Source organism: Sander lucioperca, chromosome 8 (genome assembly GCF_008315115.2).
Source record: "Sander lucioperca isolate FBNREF2018 chromosome 8, SLUC_FBN_1.2, whole genome shotgun sequence".
Taxonomy (NCBI): Eukaryota; Metazoa; Chordata; class Actinopteri; order Perciformes; family Percidae; genus Sander; species Sander lucioperca.
Genome location: NC_050180.1, coordinates 6,708,563 through 6,729,112, shown reverse-complemented (window position 1 = coordinate 6,729,112; position 20,550 = coordinate 6,708,563). Strand labels below are relative to the sequence as shown.

The window sequence follows — 20,550 nt, the reverse complement described above, 5'->3', positions numbered from 1 at the left end:
TCACTTTGAAGTGACATTTATGTATAGTCCAACATCACATTTTCTTACCTTCATCTCTGTGTTTTGGTTTTTTCATCTCAGGTTTTCACACACCCTCTTGAGGCTGAAATTATTCTAGTATGGTAAGTTTTCTTTAAAGAAACTCTTCTCAAACAAGAACAGGCTGAGGGAAGTATTTTCAATATTTATTTTCCAAGGATGAAACGCATCTGCTTCCAGTTATGGAAAGCTCCTTCCTCCTCCTCTCTGCCTCTGGGGTGTTCAGGCAGTCAAGCCTCACAAAAGTTACAAATCTATAATAAATATACTCAAATATGAACCAAATGGTCACAATGAAATTACTTGAGGACACATTCATGGAAATTTAAAACGAACATCTTACATTAGAAACAATTGAACATGTGTTTTGTTTTACAAAATATGTCTAAAATTGATTTTGTGTGCAAAATGGCAAGTGTAAAGGACCTAACTATACCTGAATCAATATGACAAGAGCTTGGGGGGGATTAACAAGCAGTTTGTTTAATTTGTTGCATAGTAAAAAAAAAAAAAAATACAAAGCAAACAGGCACTCACAGCCAGCTCATTCTATAAAACTGATTATAAGAAGGATTTCAAGAGCATATAAGTCCAGGGTACTGAAAAGGGGGAACTGACATGCATACAAATAGAGTATTCTCTGCTACCTTTTACTGTACGATATTGAAATTGAAGGAAGTAAGAAAAATGTAACAAATCACCACACACCACTCACACGACACCTTATTCGTCTCTCCATCGTTGACAGAAAGATCTTTATTGGTATCCCCACACCCTGCCCTGTACCGCGCAGCCGGGAGGAGTGCACAAGGATCACACTACTTACAAAACAGCACCTGTGAAAAAAGATTTACATGTAGCGTCATCGTTTCTCAGTTTCGGTGACGAGGTAGCTAACACTGAGAAATTGACAGTCTTAATGTGTCTTTAATGTTCTACGTGGTCGGTACAGAGTTTAAAATAACTGGATACAGACATTGGTTCATCAAAACTGTCTTGAAAAAATACCTGCGCCGGTGAACGCATCACCAGCTGTATTTGTATCCTCAATAGCACCACAATGTTGTTGTATATGCAAACATTTCACACAAAAAACGAGGGAAGTGAAGGGACATTGGACATAGCTTCAGTGGGATTTCTTAAAGCCTATGAACAGCAGGTAGGCTATAACCACCATTTTAACGCTTTCATATTCATTAATCTTTGGCAATGTTGCATAAATCTTTGGCAATGTTGTTTTGTTAAAAATAAAATTAAAGGGTAGTATCTTTGGACCAAACTTCACCATAGTGAGCCTCGAAATGCATTACGTTTGGGGTCAAACATACACAAGAAGACAGAGGAATGATTCTGATTTTTACCAATTTTAAGTAAATTCCAAACATTCATTCTAAATTACAAATCTTCGATATCTTGAACTGGGTTGAAAGGCACAATAAATATCTTGCCACAGGGCCAGAATAGTCCTCAGTACTCGTATGTACAATGTGGCTGATCGTGTCAGCTGTCAGTTCAATAGTCTCAGGATTCTCCTCGACGCATCCCTGCTGACGATTTTACAAGAAGCACACGGACCCGATGTCGATGCCGAACTCTTGATCGGGGCCGCCAATGTCCACAGGGGCCATATCCACAATAGGAAGTCTTGCAGTTTTCTGTGTCCTGTACTCAAACACTGTCTTTCCCCAGTTGCCATTTGGTTGCTGAAAAAAGATTGACAAATATAAGTTCAGTGACTAATGTAATTGTTCCCTACAATGAAGAGCAATGCATCTCAATGCAATGGTTAATGACCTTTTCTGTGCTCAGGGGCACGGACTTCAGACATTAGTTTTCTTTGCATAGTGACACTCAGCATCTGTTTTCTTTTTTTCTTATTGTCAACAAATCCCATGAAAAGACACAAACCAACAATGAATTGATTGGCTGTGTATCCAAAGCCTGATATATCTTATTCCTCCGTGCCATAGAGCGCCATTGTTGAGCCACACTGTTGCACTGGGTGACATGTTCCTTTATTACGATCAATGCTACACAATCACTTTATTTTGACTCAATGCGATATACACAAACCTGCTGCCAAAACTGCTCACTATAGCACACAAAATGTGCTTTATTCTTTGGCTGTAAATAATCCCTGCACCCAATGTTGCCAAGTCTTCTCCAATGAAAGTAGCTAGTATTAGCTCCAAAAGTCGCTAGATGACGTCATACGCCCATGCATATTTGTGACTTCATCACGTATCATTTGCATAAAGCTTAGTGGCTGTGTCAGCTGACCGGCTGCTGCACGGCTCAAGAGAAGAGGGAGAGAGAAACCCTGTGCTGTTGGCAAAAGAGCCGTGAACTGTGATTACTCTGAGCAGCATGCATGGAAATGAATTACAATATAATATATCTTGCTTGTCCCCTGATGTTTTGAAGTCACCAAATTACCTACACTACCTAGACATGCATTTAGTCCTGCCTAGAGTGTCATTATTAGATCTTTTGTTTTTTGCCACTAGAGGGCAGCATAACAAACTGTAAACACCAATAACATAGTATCACCTTTATAAGTTGTTATGGCAAACGGTTGCCTATTTAAACATTTAACAGAAACAGAACAACACAAACATTCATTTGGAATTGTGATTATGTTGAACGTAAGTGCAATATTCTCTCTTCTTTTAGCTCTGTTTTTGGTCTTCTCCAACTCCTGAAGGAAATATCTGGCTCTTTATCTGCTAAATGCTCCACTATGTTCACTAGCTAACTCGCTAACTCTGTCTGCCGTTTGGTGCTGGGCACGTAGTGTACAGTCAGTTCATCAGTTTTTTTTGGATAAAAACAGCCAGCTGCTCGGGCTGGAAAGGATGCTAATGAGAGCGCTTAGCTTGAACCAAAACAGTAAAGTTGTGAGCCTTAAAACCAAAACAATGAGCTGAAAGATGCTAAATGGTGACAGACTATTTGTTGCTTTGGTCATTTCATATGATTTGTTGAGAACAAAAACAAAAAAACATAGAATAAGGCAGGTCTTACAGTTAATAACGAAGGAAAATGTAAAAAGAGCATAGCTACTGTTGAAATGTGGGAACTTACTGAGCAGGAGTCCTCCACCACTGTGTATCTGAAGCGGTTGTTTCCCTCTGCTTTGAGCTCCAGATCGTTGGAGCCCTTTAGGACTACAGCTTTCTTATAGTTGCCCGCCTTCTCGTCCTTATAGCCCACAGAGTTCTTGCAGTGGTATGTGATGGTCTGAGATGCCTCCTTGGAGAGCAGGCGGATGAAAGTCATCTGAACGGAGACGGAGTTTCCCGGCTGATCTTTGTTGCCATAAGTGAACTAGAGAAACAAAGAAAGCAATCAATACAGGGCTTTATAGAAAAACTTTCACTAAGCCAAGACACACTACTAATAATACAACATGACTTTCACTATTCCCCCCCCCACCAAAATGTGGTTGTTCTGCACCCTTTTTGAGGAAACTTTTTTTCTAATTACAAGATTCTTCCATAAAGCCTTAGGGCACTTCACTGTGCCTTTGCTCCCCCTCTTTTTTCCCTATCATCTTTTTCCCATCGTCAAAATGTTACTGCTCACATGTGTTCCATGGTTGATGTCAGCTCCGAACCACACAGGTTTGTTCCTGGAAGAGCTCCACCACACTTTACGAGGTATGCTGGATGGGTTAGCCGTGATGCAGGTCTCTCCCGTGTCCATGTTGCAGTGCACTTGGATGGCATCCTCCACACTGCCTTGGTTTGGATCCACCCAGTACTCGCCTACACAACAGAATGATCAGGAATTATGGACGTGTAACTTTTGACCGCATCCCTGATTTATTTGACATGATTCCGATACATACAGTATATCATTGACACAAGGTTGGGCGCAAACTTTGTTCTACAGCAGACATGCTGACAAGGCTACCTGCAGATGTTTCCACAGACTTTTTTTTTGTTATTTGTAGTTTTTGGTGGCCTCGTGAGTGCAGGCATCAGCTGATCCCTGTTATGTCATGTTCATGTGGACACATCAGCACACGTGTTGTGTAATTAATCGGCTGACCGATTAATTGGCCTATCGTCTATCACTACAAAGGACTGTCTTTCAGCTCTGTTTTGTACATTTAGTATATGTAGAAGACAGCTTTCCTGTACAATATTCTCTCTTTCAGCAGTGTAACATCTTCCCAAACACTCCTCTTCCTCGGTGATAGGGGTGGGAATCACCAAAGACCCCACAATACGATATTATCACGAAACTTATGTCACGATACGATATTATTGCGATTTTCAACATATTGCGATATTCTGCCATATATTGCAAATTATTTCCTTTTTTCCAATTTCCAATTTTGTGCCCAAAGGAAAACGTTGTCAACATTTGTTTTATCTAAGAAGACAAATGTCTCTCAACTGCACCATCTAGTGGACTGAAAAAACAATAGATTTTATTATTCTGGTATCAAAAAGTTAAATTCTCATGTGCAATTTATATAATAAAAGATCGATACTGGGGCGCCCTGGAAGCTCACCTGGTTGAGTGTGCGCCCCATGTACTAAGGCTCAGTCCTTACCACAGCGGCCCGGAGTTCGATTCCAACCCACGGCCCTTTATTGCAAGTCATTCCCCCTCTCTCCCCCAATTCCTGTCTACAGCTGTCCTATCAATTAAAGGCAAAAAAGCCCCAACATTTGTTTTTAAATTTAAAAAAAAGATTGATACTTGGCACTGTGTATCATTACTCTATTGCCACAGAAAATATTGCGATACCATGCTGTATCGATGAATCAATCACCCATACACCCTGTCACTACCACTCACCACTCTTCTTGTCGGGGTAGCATCTCTTGAGGTCGTCACAGGTCCTGGCAGGATGTTTCCTGCTGCCGTCGGGGCTCTTCATGCTGTTGATCTGGCTGCTGAGGGCCTTCAGGGTGGCGTGGATGCTCGGGTCCACGGCCACTATGCTGGACGCGTTGCTGTTGGGCAGAGCCTCGTCCTCACTGAACTCCGGAGGAGGAGGGGGGCCCGAGTCGTAATCCTGAGGGCCGCCAAAGAGGTCATCCATAGCAGCCGTGGGAGGTCCTGGGGGACCAGGGGGGCCTGCGGGGCCAGGCTCTCCTGGAGGGCCCTGTGGAGATAGGAATAGCAGGGGTATTTTTTATGTCTATGTGTAGCTTTTGTGTTTATTTACTGGTCAGAACTAAAGATGTTCCAATACCAATACCAGTATCTGAAAAGCCTCCGATACTGCCTAAAATGCTGGTAGCGGTATCAGCAAGTACTGGAGTTTATGCACCGATCCGATACCACGTAATTTATTTCGGAATAAAATCTACTTTAAAGTAGTTTTATTTACGTTCTTTTTCCGTTATGACTATCTGGCAAACTAGATAATAAAAGAAAGTTTGATGGTGTTCATTGTTTGAGTTTGTTCATGTTTTACAAAGAGTTTAACCCAAGCCAGACCAAACAAGAATTATTAACAATCATATCACATCCATACAGGGTAAGTAGTATACAGCTGTTAAAAACTAATAATATCTATATATGTATTTTTTAACACACTGGTATCGGTTCGGTACTTGGTATCGGCCGATACGCAAGTTCAGGTATTGGAAAGGAAAAAATGTTATCGGAACATCTCTAGTCATAACTCTGTAGAGACACTTCTAGCGTTCCCTTGTTCCCTACTCACCAGACATCTGTTGGAAAGCTGTTCATCATCATATTGACGGTCTGATCTTTCCTAACGTCTGGCTGTGCTACTGGCTGTTTCTTTCAACTCCCTTCGGTGCAATCTTTTTATTAGTTCACTTCACATACAGTTCAACTCTGTGTAACGTGCAAATACCTCCGGTCCGATTTCTCCACTGATTCCTCGGGTTCCAGGAGGCCCCATCGGTCCTGGCTGGCCAATGTATCCTTCCTTTCCAGAAGGCCCGATAGGTCCAGGAGGCCCCTGAGTCATATTCATATTAAACATTGTTAGTCTTTAGCCTTCAAATCAGGAGCTGGATTCCAAAATGATTGCTAAAATAAAACTAAAACATATATTGTGTTTGTTCCTTGACAAACTAATTCTATCACTACAAAAGTGAAATTCAGGAAAGCATGTTTTCCTCCAGAAACAAATGAAAGTGTAGCCTTTATTTACCCTGGGTCCGCTTGGTCCAATGATTCCTGGAGCTCCCTGCTCACCTGTTGTACCCTAAAAGGAAAAGGTAAATATGAAAATATCTCTTTATACATGTAATTTACACATTCAATTTGTTTACGTTTTCCCAGAATACACAGGTGCACCTGTGCTTGATGGCTACGACCGGTTGGATGATCCTCAAGCCGGAGACCTTACATGTTATAGTAACTGCACCATACAGTAGGAGACTATTCCTCAAAACATCATCATCTGATTTATGCTTATGTTTTATATTCTATATCATACACAATATAGTTTTTTTTCTCCATTTAAATGGGTATTAGAAACAGAAGGCTCAGTTTGAAAGTAGGTGTTCCAGTTTGCAAGAGAGAAAATGCTTGCTCCAAAAACTCTTCAGCTAATCGACCACATTACAACCAGTTCTGTTAATCAGCCTCTGCACCAATCAGGATTTAGCAATACCTCAATCAAAACCATGACATGGCAGTTGTGGGCTTGTTTGCAGTTGTTGCCAGCACTGTCAATCAAATGTGATCAAACCACACCCACACAGTCCCCAAAAGGAGATTAGCAGAGTTTGAGTGTTAATTAACTTGATAAATAAAAACTAGACTAGACTTTGAGTCTTATTCAGTCAGGAATATTTAATGTTAAAGAAAAATACTTTCCGTTAGAAGGATTTTAATGCTTTAAGTGGTGACGTTTTCTAATTTGACACTCTAAATACAATTGAATTGAATTAAAGAGAATTACTTTGAAATAAGGTTTTGGGGTTTTTTAAAGCAACAAAATGCTAAAGCAAAACAAAACAAAAAAACAGTAATTTACGTCAGACCGTAGATTTTCACCTGCTGTAACATTCTCCATGGTCAGACACCTTAGATCAAAAATAATTGCTGTTTAACAAATCCAACCTTGGCATGACTGCAGGGATGTCCTCAGTCAGAATTACCCAGACCTCAGATTTGGAGTTGTAAACTTTCTTTGCTTAAATGAAAGGGTGAACATGTTAAAGGTTTTGGAGCTTCTCCTGAACTGCTGCACTACAGTCTGATGTCACCCCACAAGTGAAATCACTTGGTGCCTGTCCTTACGTTTGATGCTCTGCATGACCGTTAAGACTGTGTAATATGAACCAGAAGCCATTCAAAGTTAAGTGAATGCGTTTAAACTGATGTCGACTTCCCCAAAAATATTGTCATTTTAGAACACAGTTGGCAAAAGTCAATCTGAACAATAGAGAGGAAGTGTGAGCACAGGGTGGGCACACTAAGATTTCACAATTATTCCGAATATGACAATATTTTGAATCAGATACAGGTCATGTAAACAGCATATTGCGTTTGGATATTCCTTATAAGGCCTTTTTCTGAATATAGCACTTTTGATTAAGATATGTGTGATATGCTGGTATTATTCTGGTTTTAGAGGCATTCTTCGGACATGTATACAGCACATTCAGAATATGAGTCTCAATTGGGGTTTTTCCTGCAGTTTGCAACAGTTTGTGACAGTTTATGGCCTCTTGCCTGTTTACGGCTCACGGTCAGCTCTGTGCGTTGCTATGGTTGCTGTGCACAAACCAACCAGCTGACAGTTTGCAAGGCTGTGGTAGAGATGCATGCCCCAAAAAAAGGAGCGTTCCTATAAAATTCGCCAAAAACTGTGGGCGGGCTGTCGTAATGCTAAGTGGTTAAACATTATGAACGTTTGGGATATCAACAGGATTTTAGAAATGCGCAAATATCGGAATAAGGGAAACAACAAAAAACAGAATATTATGTGCATGTAAACATAGTCACTGGGACGAGTCAGCATAATCAAACTGGATTACTGATTACTTTAACTTACAGGAGGTCCAGGAAGACCCTGCAGACCAGTGAAGCCTCGATGTCCCTTCTGCCCTCTCTCTCCATGATCTCCCAGGTCACCCTTATCTCCTCTTGGTCCTTGGGGTCCCTGAATTAGAACGATTGGCATGATGGTTTTGAATATCTACGTTGCATCTAATGTATGTAAGTGAACTGTGTAACTACACGTTGAAGACTCACCACTAATCCTCTCTTCCCAGCCGAGCCCGGGGGACCAACGGGTCCTCTGGAGCCCTGCAAATGAGTCCCATCATTAGAAAGCCTCCAGGGAACACAGACGTCAGCCAGCACTGAGAACTCTACAACTCCAAAATCACCTCTCCTATCACTTTCTTTTCTTTTCTTTTATCTCAAACTTGTGTTCATTCATTCAGTCTTTAACATGTAGAAGAAAAAAATAAAACCAAAATGTCAACCTAGATAAATGATAATTAAGTAACAATAGAAAAGCAAAAAAACAGACATTACAAAAATAAATACAATTATGAAGTACTTGTACCAGAAAATTTATATATATATATATATATATATATATATATATATATATATATATACCTCTATATATATATTAGGGCTGTCAGCATTAACGCGTTAATCGCGATGCGATTAAGGGCTGAGCATAATGCGTTAATTCTTTTTAATCGCATTAATTGCATGCCGCCATTTATTAATTTATTTTCACTTCACTCGGCTTTGCGTGGTGCCTAACAGGCTACTATTTTGCCGTACTTCCTCGTAACACATCCTGCTGCTGCAGGAATAGCAACGCGGATTTCAGTGCCTCATTCTGGTGCCACTGATATGTCTGCACTTCTCTCTGATGCTCTGAAACAGACGTTACAGGCAACAGGAACACCGCTGCACGTGATGCTAGTTAACACTATACTCAACAGCAGCTAAGGTTAGCCTACCGCTAGCTAGTAGCTGGATTAAACACAGTTACAATGCTGACAGCTAACGCTAAACGGTGTAAAGTGTGACTGTATTTCACTGTAGAGGATTCCACCGGATGTAACAATCTGCAGCTGCCATTGTCGGAAAAACACAGATGGTGCGTTCAATGAAACTGGTAATTTACAGTCTCGTGGTGCATTCAAAGTTGTTGTTAAATGCCCTTTTCTCATCTGGTGGTTGTTTTTGTCATTCAACAGCAATTTACTAGTGAAATAAGTTATTGTTATAGTGATTACATTATTATTAAACATTTAATTTTGACGATATGGCCTTAGCAATAAACAAGCCGTTCTTTAATGTTGCCAACTGTTTGGTACCCTTCTTTTTTTTTTTTACTTTCTTAAAAAGTATCGGTTCAGGCACCGTTAAGGCACCGGTACCGTTTTAAAAGTCCCACTTTAGCACCGGTATCCAAACCAAACAATACCCAACCCTAATATTGACTCTAGATTCAAATGTGTGACTAGATTACATATATAATAAACAAATACAAATCTTAAAATCAAGTTCATAAAGTCACTTTCTTTGCATTCATTTGATCAATCAAGATACAATGGTAAGAATTGCTTTCCATTGTTAATATGTACTTAAAAACAGTTCTGAAATGCAAAATAATAGAATTGTAATCATGTGATAAAACATGCGATTAATCGCAATTAACTATAGAAATTCAACGATTAATCGCGATTAAGAAAATGTAATTGTTTGACAGCCCTAATATATATATATATATATGTGTGTGTGTGTGTGTGTGTGTGTGTGTGTGTGTGTGTATATATATATATATATATATATATATATATATATATATGTATGTACATACACACACATACACTTAAATAAATATGACTGTAAATGAAAAATTATAGAATTAAATAAAAGGTTTCTCTATTTTTTTCATTCCTATGACGTTCACACACATTTGAATTAGATCTAACCTGAATCTAATCATGTCTAAATCTGTAATTACAATATTGTTTCTTAATGGACTGACAGACACACAGAGACACAGAGGTGGGGAAAAAAAGTCCTCTTACAGCGTCTCCTCTCCGTCCAGCATCACCCGGTGCACCGACGGGACCTGGAGGGCCAGGAAGTCCCTGAGGACCAAGCAAACCTTCTGGACCAGGATCTCCTCGGTCTCCCTGAAAAGGTTACACCGATCAGTCACTCGCAGTATGACACACAACACACGGGTCACATTTTCATTCTCTTTGTCTCTTACTCTTTGTCCCAGAACGCCATCTTTTCCTGGCGGGCCATCACTTCCTGCAGGGCCCTAAGGACCAGACAGGAAACATTAACACAGCTGTAAACATCACACACACACACACACACACACACACACACACACACACACACACACACACACACACACACACACACACACACTTTGGGTGATATGGTCTGAAAACCGCAACTAATTGAGAAGTTGTACTCACATCAGGACCAGGATCACCACGAGGTCCGTTAGCACCCGGGACACCGACTGGACCTGGGGGGCCTTTATCTCCAGGTGTTCCTGCGGATCCTTGTTTTCCTGGGGGCCCCTAAAAAAAAAAACAAGAAGCAGGGAACTCACAACGCAGCACTAAAAGGGCCGTTCCACATGAAACACACTAAATTATTCAACATTTATGAATACTGGAGAAATCACTGAGGGGCGGCCCTCATTTACAGTGACATCGAGATAATGTCAAAGACAAACACATCACAGAAAAGAAGTGACACCATCAGGAGAAAAATAGAAAGACACTAAAACTTTCTGGATTGGAAAAATTATTTGATAAATAAATTAGGATGATAGGGATGCAAAAGAAAGTACCATTATGTATCAAAATACATATCAGCTATAGCGCTCATCAGTGCTCAAACGTTCATTTTCTTCATAAGGATTTTGATTATTAGCCATAATGTGTAAACCATCAGAGGTAGACTGACGACGAGTGACGAGATTTAAGAAAAACAAAGGTTTTATGCCCCTGTAGAAGCCCCAAGTCCGTATGAAATCAACCTCGTTTTGAGAAAAGCATGTTTTATTCACGGACTTATGAAGTACCACACCACCCACAATCCCAAGTGTAACAGCGACAGCGCTGATTGGTCCAACTCGCTGTTACCATGGAAATGTTTAAATAGTGCGTTCCATTTGCCTTGGAAGTCGAGGGCTGGGAATGACATCACACCCGAGTTGAATGCGTTCCATTTACAAATCGTTAGCTCCAGCCAGGTTAGCCATTGTTAGCAGTACCAGCAGTTAACAGCGCATGACGCTGTTTCTGTGCATACAAGCAGCGTAGCAACATGTCCACAGATAGAAGTTGGACCGGACTGTGTGTACGACTGATTTAGTGAGACACAAATGAGACAGAAGTGCTAGTAACTGTATGTTACTACAGCTTTCACCACTGTTGATGCACGGAGCAGCCACGTTGGATTTTAAACTCGGAGTACTGCAAGGATGTCCGAGTTCCGAGCTCGGAAATCCGAGTTCAGCAGGGCGTGTTTCCCACTTTGACCTTGGAAAATCCGACTTCCGAGTACAAATGGGATGCACTAACAGTACCTGTGAACAGCTAGTGAACTGCTACCATTGAAGTCTATGACCACATGTACACAGTCTTGTACCTTTGCCTTTTTTTATGTTCTTTTGCGCCGAATCAAATGTTTTATGGTCACGACTCATCTCGTAGCTGGTTGGCTTGGCTCATGGCTTAAAACTCTTTATATAAACATTTTATGAAACGTCAATGGAGATATTGAATGGTGAAAATCACTTCTGGAACCAGAGCCGTTCTAAAAGTGGGCGGTCACTGTTGAGCTCTAGTCTCTGTAGAAGCACTGAGAGGAGGAGAAGTGGTGACAGGATGAATAGGATTCATGTTCAAACGAGGACACGATGTGTAGAATACACACCGCAGGTCCTGGAAGGCCTGGCATCCCGCGCTCTCCTCTCTGACCAGGAAGACCCACAATGCCTCTCTGTCCTGTAGTTCCCTCTGGGCCTGGAGGACCATCAGGACCCTAAAGCAGACAACAACAACACACACACACACACACACACACACACACACACACACACACAGATAATTTAGATATAACACTGAGGGAGTCCAGTTTTAATATTATTGATTAAAAGGATCCCTGTGTTTTCCAGCTTGATGTAATATATAACAACCAGACAACTTTTTTTTTAATCAAGTCAACATAACCCATAGTTATGATCGAGTAGTTGCACACACACTGACAGACACTGATTGCTTTCAATATACTAAATTACAAATTGGCAATTTGTGGTTTAGGTAGGGCTGGGTAACGAACGTTGACGCTTTTTAGGCACCGACTAAGTTGCCTCTACCGTATCGAGCATGGAAAAATGCCTCGTCATTTGATACCAAAGGAATAAATCTCATGAGCCAGTAAGCATGCAGCAGGCTTGTACCAAGATCTAATAATGATGCTGATTGGCTATGTAACGTTACACATCGTAGGGGCACGCAGGAAAAACCCTGCGTTAAGCACAGAGACGGGCTCTGTGTGTGTGTCGTTGTGTTTTGAGAGGCTTGACTACAGTGTGCATCAGATAGGTGTAAAAGTGCTGACATTTTTTTTAATAAAATCGTTCAGGAACCGGCATTGAAGTTATGGAATATGTACTGGTATCAAAACATTACCAGGCTCTAGGTTTAGGTATGAATCAATTTGTCTGAAACTGGCAACTAAAATGTAAAATGTCCTGCAACTATCTAACATCAGTTTACCGTGGGTCCATCTTCTCCAGAGTCCCCTTTGTCTCCTGGGCTTCCGGGTGGCCCTGCTGGTCCTCGCTCTCCTTGTCTTCCAGGGGCTCCATGGTCTCCACGGAGACCAGCAGGACCCTCTTTCCCAGGAGGTCCAAGGGGTCCGGCTTCTCCAATTGGACCCTGGCATGAAGGGAATGCTGTTAGATAATGCAACAAGCTCTTTCCAACATTTAAAAGATACCAAGGCCTTCAAATACTAAAAATATATGTACATAATATACACATCAGTACGATATATATAAACACTACCAAGCAGTCGCATGACACCACAGCAGTGCTAAACGATCATGTTTTATTTTGTCTTCTTTATTTGTATGACAAAAATGGGTAGGGAAAAAAGTATAGGGATTTTTTATGCAAATATTTTTAAAATCAATTCCTTTCCCCAGAATCAATATTTTTTTTGTCACTGATTCACCTAAATATGTTCTGTTTATAGGGTACCGCCAATGGCGACTATATCATATCCGTTTCCAGCAAACAGAGCGAAAGCAAAAAATGCAGAAAATCCATGTTATGTTGTTCTTTACGAATGAAATAAATGACTGACTGACTGACTGACATGTGATGTGCATTCTTCTTAGAAAACAATTAGTTTTTAGAAATGTCTCATGATATATTGTCTCTAGAAGAGTATTATTCAAATTAGTTTTTGTTAAAGAAGGAAAAGAAAATCACAATACTTAGTACTTCTAGAATCACAATAAATGAAAACCACAATACAAATCGAATCAGCAACCATTTATCTTTTAAAACAATCAAATAGGGATAAAAGCATATCGTCCCAGCCCTATTGACAGATGTGTCTTCCTGTTACTCTAACTGGGTTTTGATACAAACTCAGGGCAGTACTTACAGTGGGGCCTGGGGGGCCAACTCGTCCTGCAGATCCTGGGAAGCCAGTGGGGCCCTGGAAGCACAATTATATATGTATAAACACAATTATTCCAGGTCCTCAGATATACTGCTTCACAAGAAAGGAATGCTATGTTTGAAGTTCAGGTATCAGGTATTAAACTGTGCATACGATGAATGGAACAATCAGGAGTGACAGCTTCCTGTGCTCATGAATTTGTGTCTACTCCATGTAATGTCACCTTATCGTTAGACTGCTGTATTTATGAAATTATCTTACCGGTGCCCCCTGTGTTCCTCTTCCGCCTTTCAGTCCAGCAACACCAGTTGGCCCCTACAATAGCAAAACACTCGATTAAAAACACATTTATCAAATTTGAAAAAAGGTGAAAGCTGACCTCTCTGGAACCTGGAAGACATACAGTACAGCCATGAGAAGTTGTTTTGCAGGAATGAATTCAGTAAGACTTCCAAATTGGACCAAATGAAAAGTACTGTATATACTGTAGACCAAGGGCTTCTGGGGCTCCAGCCCTGATTGTTTTCCCAAAAGCCCCTAATCTTTTAGGTTGTAAATAAAATTTAACGTTGTGTCATTTCCCCTCAGCCTCTCTGACTGGAGCGGCAAATCAATGGAGCAAAAGTTATATTACTGGGGTAATATCGCCATTCATTCTGTTACTCTACTAAAATTAGGTTTCAAGATTAATAATGCTGTTTACACCAGAATTCTACTCTACAACTCTACTTCTACTCTAACTACATTATGTAACTTCACAATAGTAACCTCAGACAATGTTTGCCTCTTTTTAGGAGGCAGGAGTGAACATGAGTTATCCTCAACATTTGCTGTGATCTGGTTTCAGGATGATGAAGACAGTTGGAACTAGTAGAACTATTAGATACTAAATAGGATAGGCTCTATAGGATGATTTTTTTCCCCGTGGCAACCATCATGTTTTTCCCAAATAATTTACAGATTTGTAGGCGTTCTATTATTAAATGCCTTGAAAATAGTGCAAATACCTCCCCAGATCTAGGCTTAGCCCTGAAAGTTTACAATGTCTGTCTCCGCCCTGATATACATGTTTTAATATCAAGTAGTAGCCTGTGTAATAATACAAGAAAACAACTTTTTTTTTTAAGTAATCTCAGGAGCATTATTCATCTTTTGTCTTCACATGTATGTGCAACTCACAGGAGGTCCGTGAGCACCAGACAAGCCTTGAGGTCCTGGTGATCCAGCATCTCCTTTTTGGCCTGGTTCTCCAGGCTCTCCCTTGACTCCAGGTTGACCATCAGGACCCTGTAAAATGTTGGTCATATTAAGAAGAACACATCAAAACCAGTTGAATCTGTTTCGACTTTTACCTTACTTCCTGGAGCGTCATTACGAGCCGTAAATCATATTAAGGAAATACAATACAACAATGTGACTGTGAATGACTACTTACAGGAGGTCCAGCAAATCCAACAGCACCAATTGGGCCAGGGTCGCCTCTCGCTCCCTGTCATAGGAGAGAGATTATTATAGTGAAGAGCTGTAATAATGTACACCCATTCTGTATCGCCACTATAAACATGGCCTTAATAAACATCATGTAGACATAAGATACATGAGGCTTGATTGATCTTTGCCAGGGCCTGAAACTAACACTCAACCATGCGCCAAATGCGGTTGAATTCTTCCATTGGCAGGTAAAACTGTCTATATACCTGCCATGTTGGCGGGTAGTTAGTCTATATCCTCGACGTTCCACTTCTGGGATTGCTCCATTGCCTACGGAAATTCCGCCGGATTTCACTCATTAGGATATCCGTTGCCTTGGGCTTTCTTTGTGTTGCAATTCTAAACTCGGGTAGATTTCTGAGGACTATGGTTAACTGCTCCTCAGATCTCTGCAGGGTAAATCCAGACAGCTAGCTAGACTATCTGTCCAATCTGAGTTTTCTGTTGCACGACTAAAACAACTTTTGAACGTACACGTTCCACCAAAACAAGTTCCTTCCCGAGGCTATTTTGCAGCGGCACCGTGGCTCCGCCTGGCTCTTAGCGTGGACCAAGATGATTGTGATTGGTTTAAAAAAATGCCAATGAACCAGAGCATGTTTTTCTCCCATCCTGAAATGCTGTGTGGACTAGCCAGACCCTCCTCCACAGCGCCGTGGTGGAGGAAGGTCTAGCCCATGCTGGATGGACATGCTCTTACATCCCGGCAGATTCTTTGTGTCACATTAAGTTTTTTTTTTTGCAAACGGCAGTTTTCTGTACAACATTGGTAATGCGGAGCATTTTAGTAAAGTTACTGTATAGCAAAGTGCTGTCAGAAGAATGTGACTCGCTCTGAAACATTTTTTAAACGTTTTTGTAGTGTTCCCTGGACACAAACAGTAAGAGCCACAGTATTGCAGGTGAATGATGTAAACCCTTTAAAATAAAAGATTACGAATTATAATTCTGTTAATTATGGTCTGCAGCCTCAGAATGGGTTTAGTAGCCTAGTACTTTTTCACCCGCAGGATTGCACCTAAATGATTACCTAGATTATAGGTTCAATACCATTTCACCAGTAATATTATACTTATGATTAAATATGATATTAATACACTATATTGGAACTCTAGCAGCAATTTTCTTTCTTTCTCTTTTGCAGCAGCTGCTGTGTTGCTTTTTTAACTAAATACATGTTCAAACTCGCTGTTTGTGCGCATGAGTATTTCCGCCGACCAGTTTGTTTGTGGTTGTTGCCATAGTGAATCGTAGTATCATGGCTCCTTTCATGCTGCATTTTTATTTTGGTGGTGCACGCGCTTAACTCTGAGTGAACCTACTCTGAGTTGATTGAACCAACTCAAATCAGCTGTTCTGGAACCGAAAACTCAGAGTTTCCCACCTCAGGGTAAATCAACTCAGAGATCAGGGTTAGACTCAGAGTTTGTTAAACCTCCTTCCTGAAACGGACCCCTGGTCATTGCACTACTGTGGGATATTATCACAACAAACTTGCGTGGGTTATCCCTGAAAATTAAATTTTAACGTTATTAAATTACTCACTGGTACTCCTCTGGATCCTGGGGGTCCATGTGGTCCTTTGGGTCCAGGTTCGCCCTGCAAAGATGTTACAAGTTTACTAAAAGCTTTTCTACAACCATTCATTGGGCCTGTGCTGCCCTGCCCCATAAATGCAGTTGTTATGTTTGAATAGGACATGCAAGCCAAAGACTGTCCTTTGCTGGAGGCTATAAGACACAGCCAAGGAAATAAAAGCAGAAGGATTAACAGCAGAGGATTGCTTTCCCAAAACACCACTTGTCATCACCTTAGCCCGTCCTGATGTGAATAGCAGCCTCTTAATGTGTGTTAGGAATAAAATAATGACTCTACCTTTTCACCACTGGGTCCAGCAGATCCTAGCGGGCCAACAGGACCCGGGGCTCCCTGTTAACAGAAAAAACACATCTGGATCTCTGCTCACCACTGTTACCAGTACAGTCAGGTCAGTGGACATAATTTCTTTGAACAAGCTGTGACAAGCCTCGAATGAACACACTGAACACAAAATAATATGTGTAATTTTACGATTTTTCTGTATTTTTTCAAAACACGAAAATATAAAAGAAATTACATAAAAGACTGTGAATGTTCATGTCTCTGGTAAAAGAACATTAAAAACCTGAAACTGCAAATAACCATACTTTAATTTTTTTCTATAGATTGAATTTGTTTTCACATAAAAAGACATTTATCATGATTTCACAAATATTTATCTTTTATTCAATACATTGAACTGTTAACTTCAAGATTAATACTGTAAATACCTTTCTTAAATTAGACAAAATTAGAGACAATTAGTTTTTACAGGTGTGAAAATCCTTTCATTAAACCTATTTTATTTTACAGTGTAATACAGTGGTTCTCAAAGTGGGCCCCCCAGGGGTCCTGGAGCAGGTGCCAGGGGATCATTTACTTTCACTATAATTCCGTTCATAAGTAACACAATGACAGAATGTATGACTATTTTGGTCATGAGTTTCTTACTAGTCTAATGTAACTTCCTTGTTCATGTGTGTGAGTGTTACATATTTAACTTACTCGTGCACCGTCATTCCCAGCTGTACCTTCTGATCCTTTTTCACCAAGTGCTCCCTACACAAAAGACAGAAAAACAGGTGTAAGGCTCCTTTAATTATTAAAGGGACATTCATTGAACTCAGACATGGACTTGACAGACTGCTCAGATCTGTTGATTGAAACTTAATAAGAACTTAAGTTGATTAGGTTGATTTGAAGAAGGCCTGAGGGCCAAAACATCGGCAGAATAAACAGAGGTATGCATATGGAGCCAGAGTGTGCAACACTTTCTTCTTACTTTCAAGGCAACCTCCAGTGATCAACACCTCACCAAAAACCCTTGGTGTGCGTTACTTTTCTATATTACAACTTAAAAACAACTACCATGTTAAAAAAATGACTACAGCACATTTCCACTGCAACCTATTGGTTCAAACGATTTTTGGAACCGTATAAGTAAACCCATTTTGCAGTCGAGATATATTTATGTGTACTGTAAAACAGTGGTGTAGTCTAATGTATTGTAGTGGGTATACTGTACTGTACGGTCTTTGGTGTTTTTTGCCCCCAACGTCTCCTTCCAGGCAGAGCGGCAATGGTTATGTTTAGGGTTAAGGTTAGGGTTAACTGCCTGGAAGGCACCGTTGGAGGCAAAAGACATGATTGAGTGTACTGTACATGTATATATTTATGGGCCCGAATGGGACTTAGCAGGGGTGGTCTGGGTGCCCTCCCCAAGGGAAATTTTGAGAGTCAAAGACTTAATTTCCTGCATTCTGATACACTTTTATGACCCAATTTACAGTGGAAATACCTTTATTTAGCCTGTGTGAAGAAAAAACAGATGACAATTCAACATATATCAAAAATATAATGGAAAGTATGTTGTTGCGTGTCGTTTGGCATTTTTAAGTGGGTATATGGAAATCCTGGAGCTTTCTTAGTGGATATACTGCGTAAACCTGCGTATCATGTAGACCAGAGATCTTCAACAGGGGGTCCGGGACCCTTAGGGGGTCCTTAGAGTTACTGCAGGGGGGGCCCCAAGTTAATGTTTAATCTTTTTTTTTTTTTTTTCAATAGTTAATATGTATGAAAATATACATAAACATGAGTCCAACATATTATGAGGAAAGATAAATCGGCCTATTTGTGATTTGTTTTTAAATGTGCACATTGATGACAGCTTACTGGCCTGTAGGTAAGATAACACATACTAAGCTTAAGGATTCACTGTGCTACATGTATGTTTAACTTTAAAATATGATGTATGTATCAACAATTATTATTTTTAATAGCTTAGTATTGTATGCACCATAAACAGATATGTATAAAGGCTTATAGGCCGCCCTACCCATTATTGTAGGCCCAGTTTTATATGCAACTTCATTTTATACAATATATGTAGTAGGGGTCCCTGATCCGTCTCTCTTTCAGTTAAGGGGTCCTTGGCCTAAAAAAAGTTGAAGCCCCCTGATGTAGACTACACCACTGCTGTAAAACATATATTATATGTAAGAACTGGCAGCAACAAAAAGCAGATAATGATGAACTTACTCTGTCCCCTTTAGGCCCAGAAGGGCCAGAGATGCCCCTCTCTCCTGGCATTCCCTGAAGACCTGGAGGACCCATGTCACCAAGCGTCCCAGGGGGACCAGGACTACCCTTCAGGGACAGACACACACCAAGGTTAGCAGGCCCGTCTCTTACAAACATTAAAAGATGTATCGCATTAAACAGGACAAACAAACACACTGCCCACTAACATTTATAGTTTCCATTTTAAACTTCTAGATGTACAGTTTCAATAAAATGGAAGTGAACCCCCCTTACCTTCTCTATATTTTGCACAATATCTTCAAATTCATAATGGTGGACAAGCTACATCTGGCTGAACTACTAACACAAAAACAATTGCATGTTTTAGTGTCTGTATTGAATTATTTGCTGCAGGTTAGAGAAAGACAATGGCCCTCTTTTTTTTTTTAGTAATTATTTAAACCTTATTTCACAGCAGTGACCTCAACCTGCATGTGTTGATCACATCTCCACATTGACCAGAGGGAATTTTAGGCCATATCATTATTTAACTATATTGATATTTTAGGAATAGTAGTACAGTACCTTTGGCCCATCTGGACCAGGTGCACCAGGGATACCCTTGGGTCCCTGCAGACCAGTTGAACCCAGCTCTCCTCTCTCCCCGGGAATACCTCGCTCTCCCTGGGGAAGAAAAAGCATTGGCTTCAGTTTGAGCTATGCAACTTTACCAACTGCCTGAATCCTTTAGCTCAGTGAAGTCCACCTACCCTTGGTCCTATTTGGCCCACGTTACCCAGCTCTCCAGGAATACCCTGAAGGAAACAAACAATGCTATTATTTATGTCGAAACCGAGTCCTGATCACTATCACGCTCCTCGTGTGACAATACAAATGTTAGGAACAGACAGCAAACATTAAAGATAGTACAGTACATTGAAATGAACGTGCTTCAGTCAGGGTCATTTAGCCCAAAGCTGCATTTAGAGCTTCCGTCACACTCACTTGGTCACCTGGTTTTCCAGGCTCTCCAGGAGGGCCTTGGTTTCCAGGCAAACCCTGCGAACACAAGTCAGTCAAACATGACCATCAGAGCACTTCTTCATAGTGGTGGAACAAGTATTCAGATCCTTTACTTCAGTAAAAGTACTAACACCACACTGTAAAAATACTCATACTAAGTAAAAGTCCTGCATTGAAAATGTAACTTAAGTAAAAGTATATAAGTATCATCAGGAAAATGTACTTAAAGTATTAAAAGTACTC

The 20,550-nt window shown here is 40.5% G+C and overlaps 1 protein-coding gene across 1 annotated transcript in view; it reads right to left on the bottom strand.

Moving 5' to 3' along the window:
* Positions 1–502: 502 nt before the first annotated feature.
* Positions 503–20,550, bottom strand: part of col5a2a (collagen, type V, alpha 2a) — a 62,087-nt gene continuing 42,039 nt past the window's right edge. Inside the window, exons 31-54 of the mRNA XM_031296534.2 lie at positions 20,290–20,343; positions 20,055–20,099; positions 19,870–19,968; positions 19,303–19,410; positions 17,767–17,820; positions 17,059–17,112; positions 16,729–16,782; positions 15,128–15,181; positions 14,872–14,979; positions 13,954–14,007; positions 13,675–13,728; positions 12,777–12,938; positions 11,932–12,039; positions 10,458–10,565; positions 10,241–10,294; positions 10,053–10,160; positions 8,242–8,295; positions 8,042–8,149; positions 6,188–6,241; positions 5,885–5,992; positions 4,852–5,161; positions 3,625–3,806; positions 3,124–3,366; positions 503–1,742 (exon numbers count right to left, since the gene is read on the bottom strand). Of these exons, the coding sequence (XP_031152394.1) occupies positions 1,596–1,742; positions 3,124–3,366; positions 3,625–3,806; positions 4,852–5,161; positions 5,885–5,992; positions 6,188–6,241; positions 8,042–8,149; positions 8,242–8,295; positions 10,053–10,160; positions 10,241–10,294; positions 10,458–10,565; positions 11,932–12,039; positions 12,777–12,938; positions 13,675–13,728; positions 13,954–14,007; positions 14,872–14,979; positions 15,128–15,181; positions 16,729–16,782; positions 17,059–17,112; positions 17,767–17,820; positions 19,303–19,410; positions 19,870–19,968; positions 20,055–20,099; positions 20,290–20,343 (2,484 nt within the window). The 3' untranslated portion in view covers positions 503–1,595. The remainder of the gene's footprint in view (positions 1,743–3,123; positions 3,367–3,624; positions 3,807–4,851; positions 5,162–5,884; positions 5,993–6,187; positions 6,242–8,041; positions 8,150–8,241; positions 8,296–10,052; positions 10,161–10,240; positions 10,295–10,457; positions 10,566–11,931; positions 12,040–12,776; positions 12,939–13,674; positions 13,729–13,953; positions 14,008–14,871; positions 14,980–15,127; positions 15,182–16,728; positions 16,783–17,058; positions 17,113–17,766; positions 17,821–19,302; positions 19,411–19,869; positions 19,969–20,054; positions 20,100–20,289; positions 20,344–20,550) is intronic.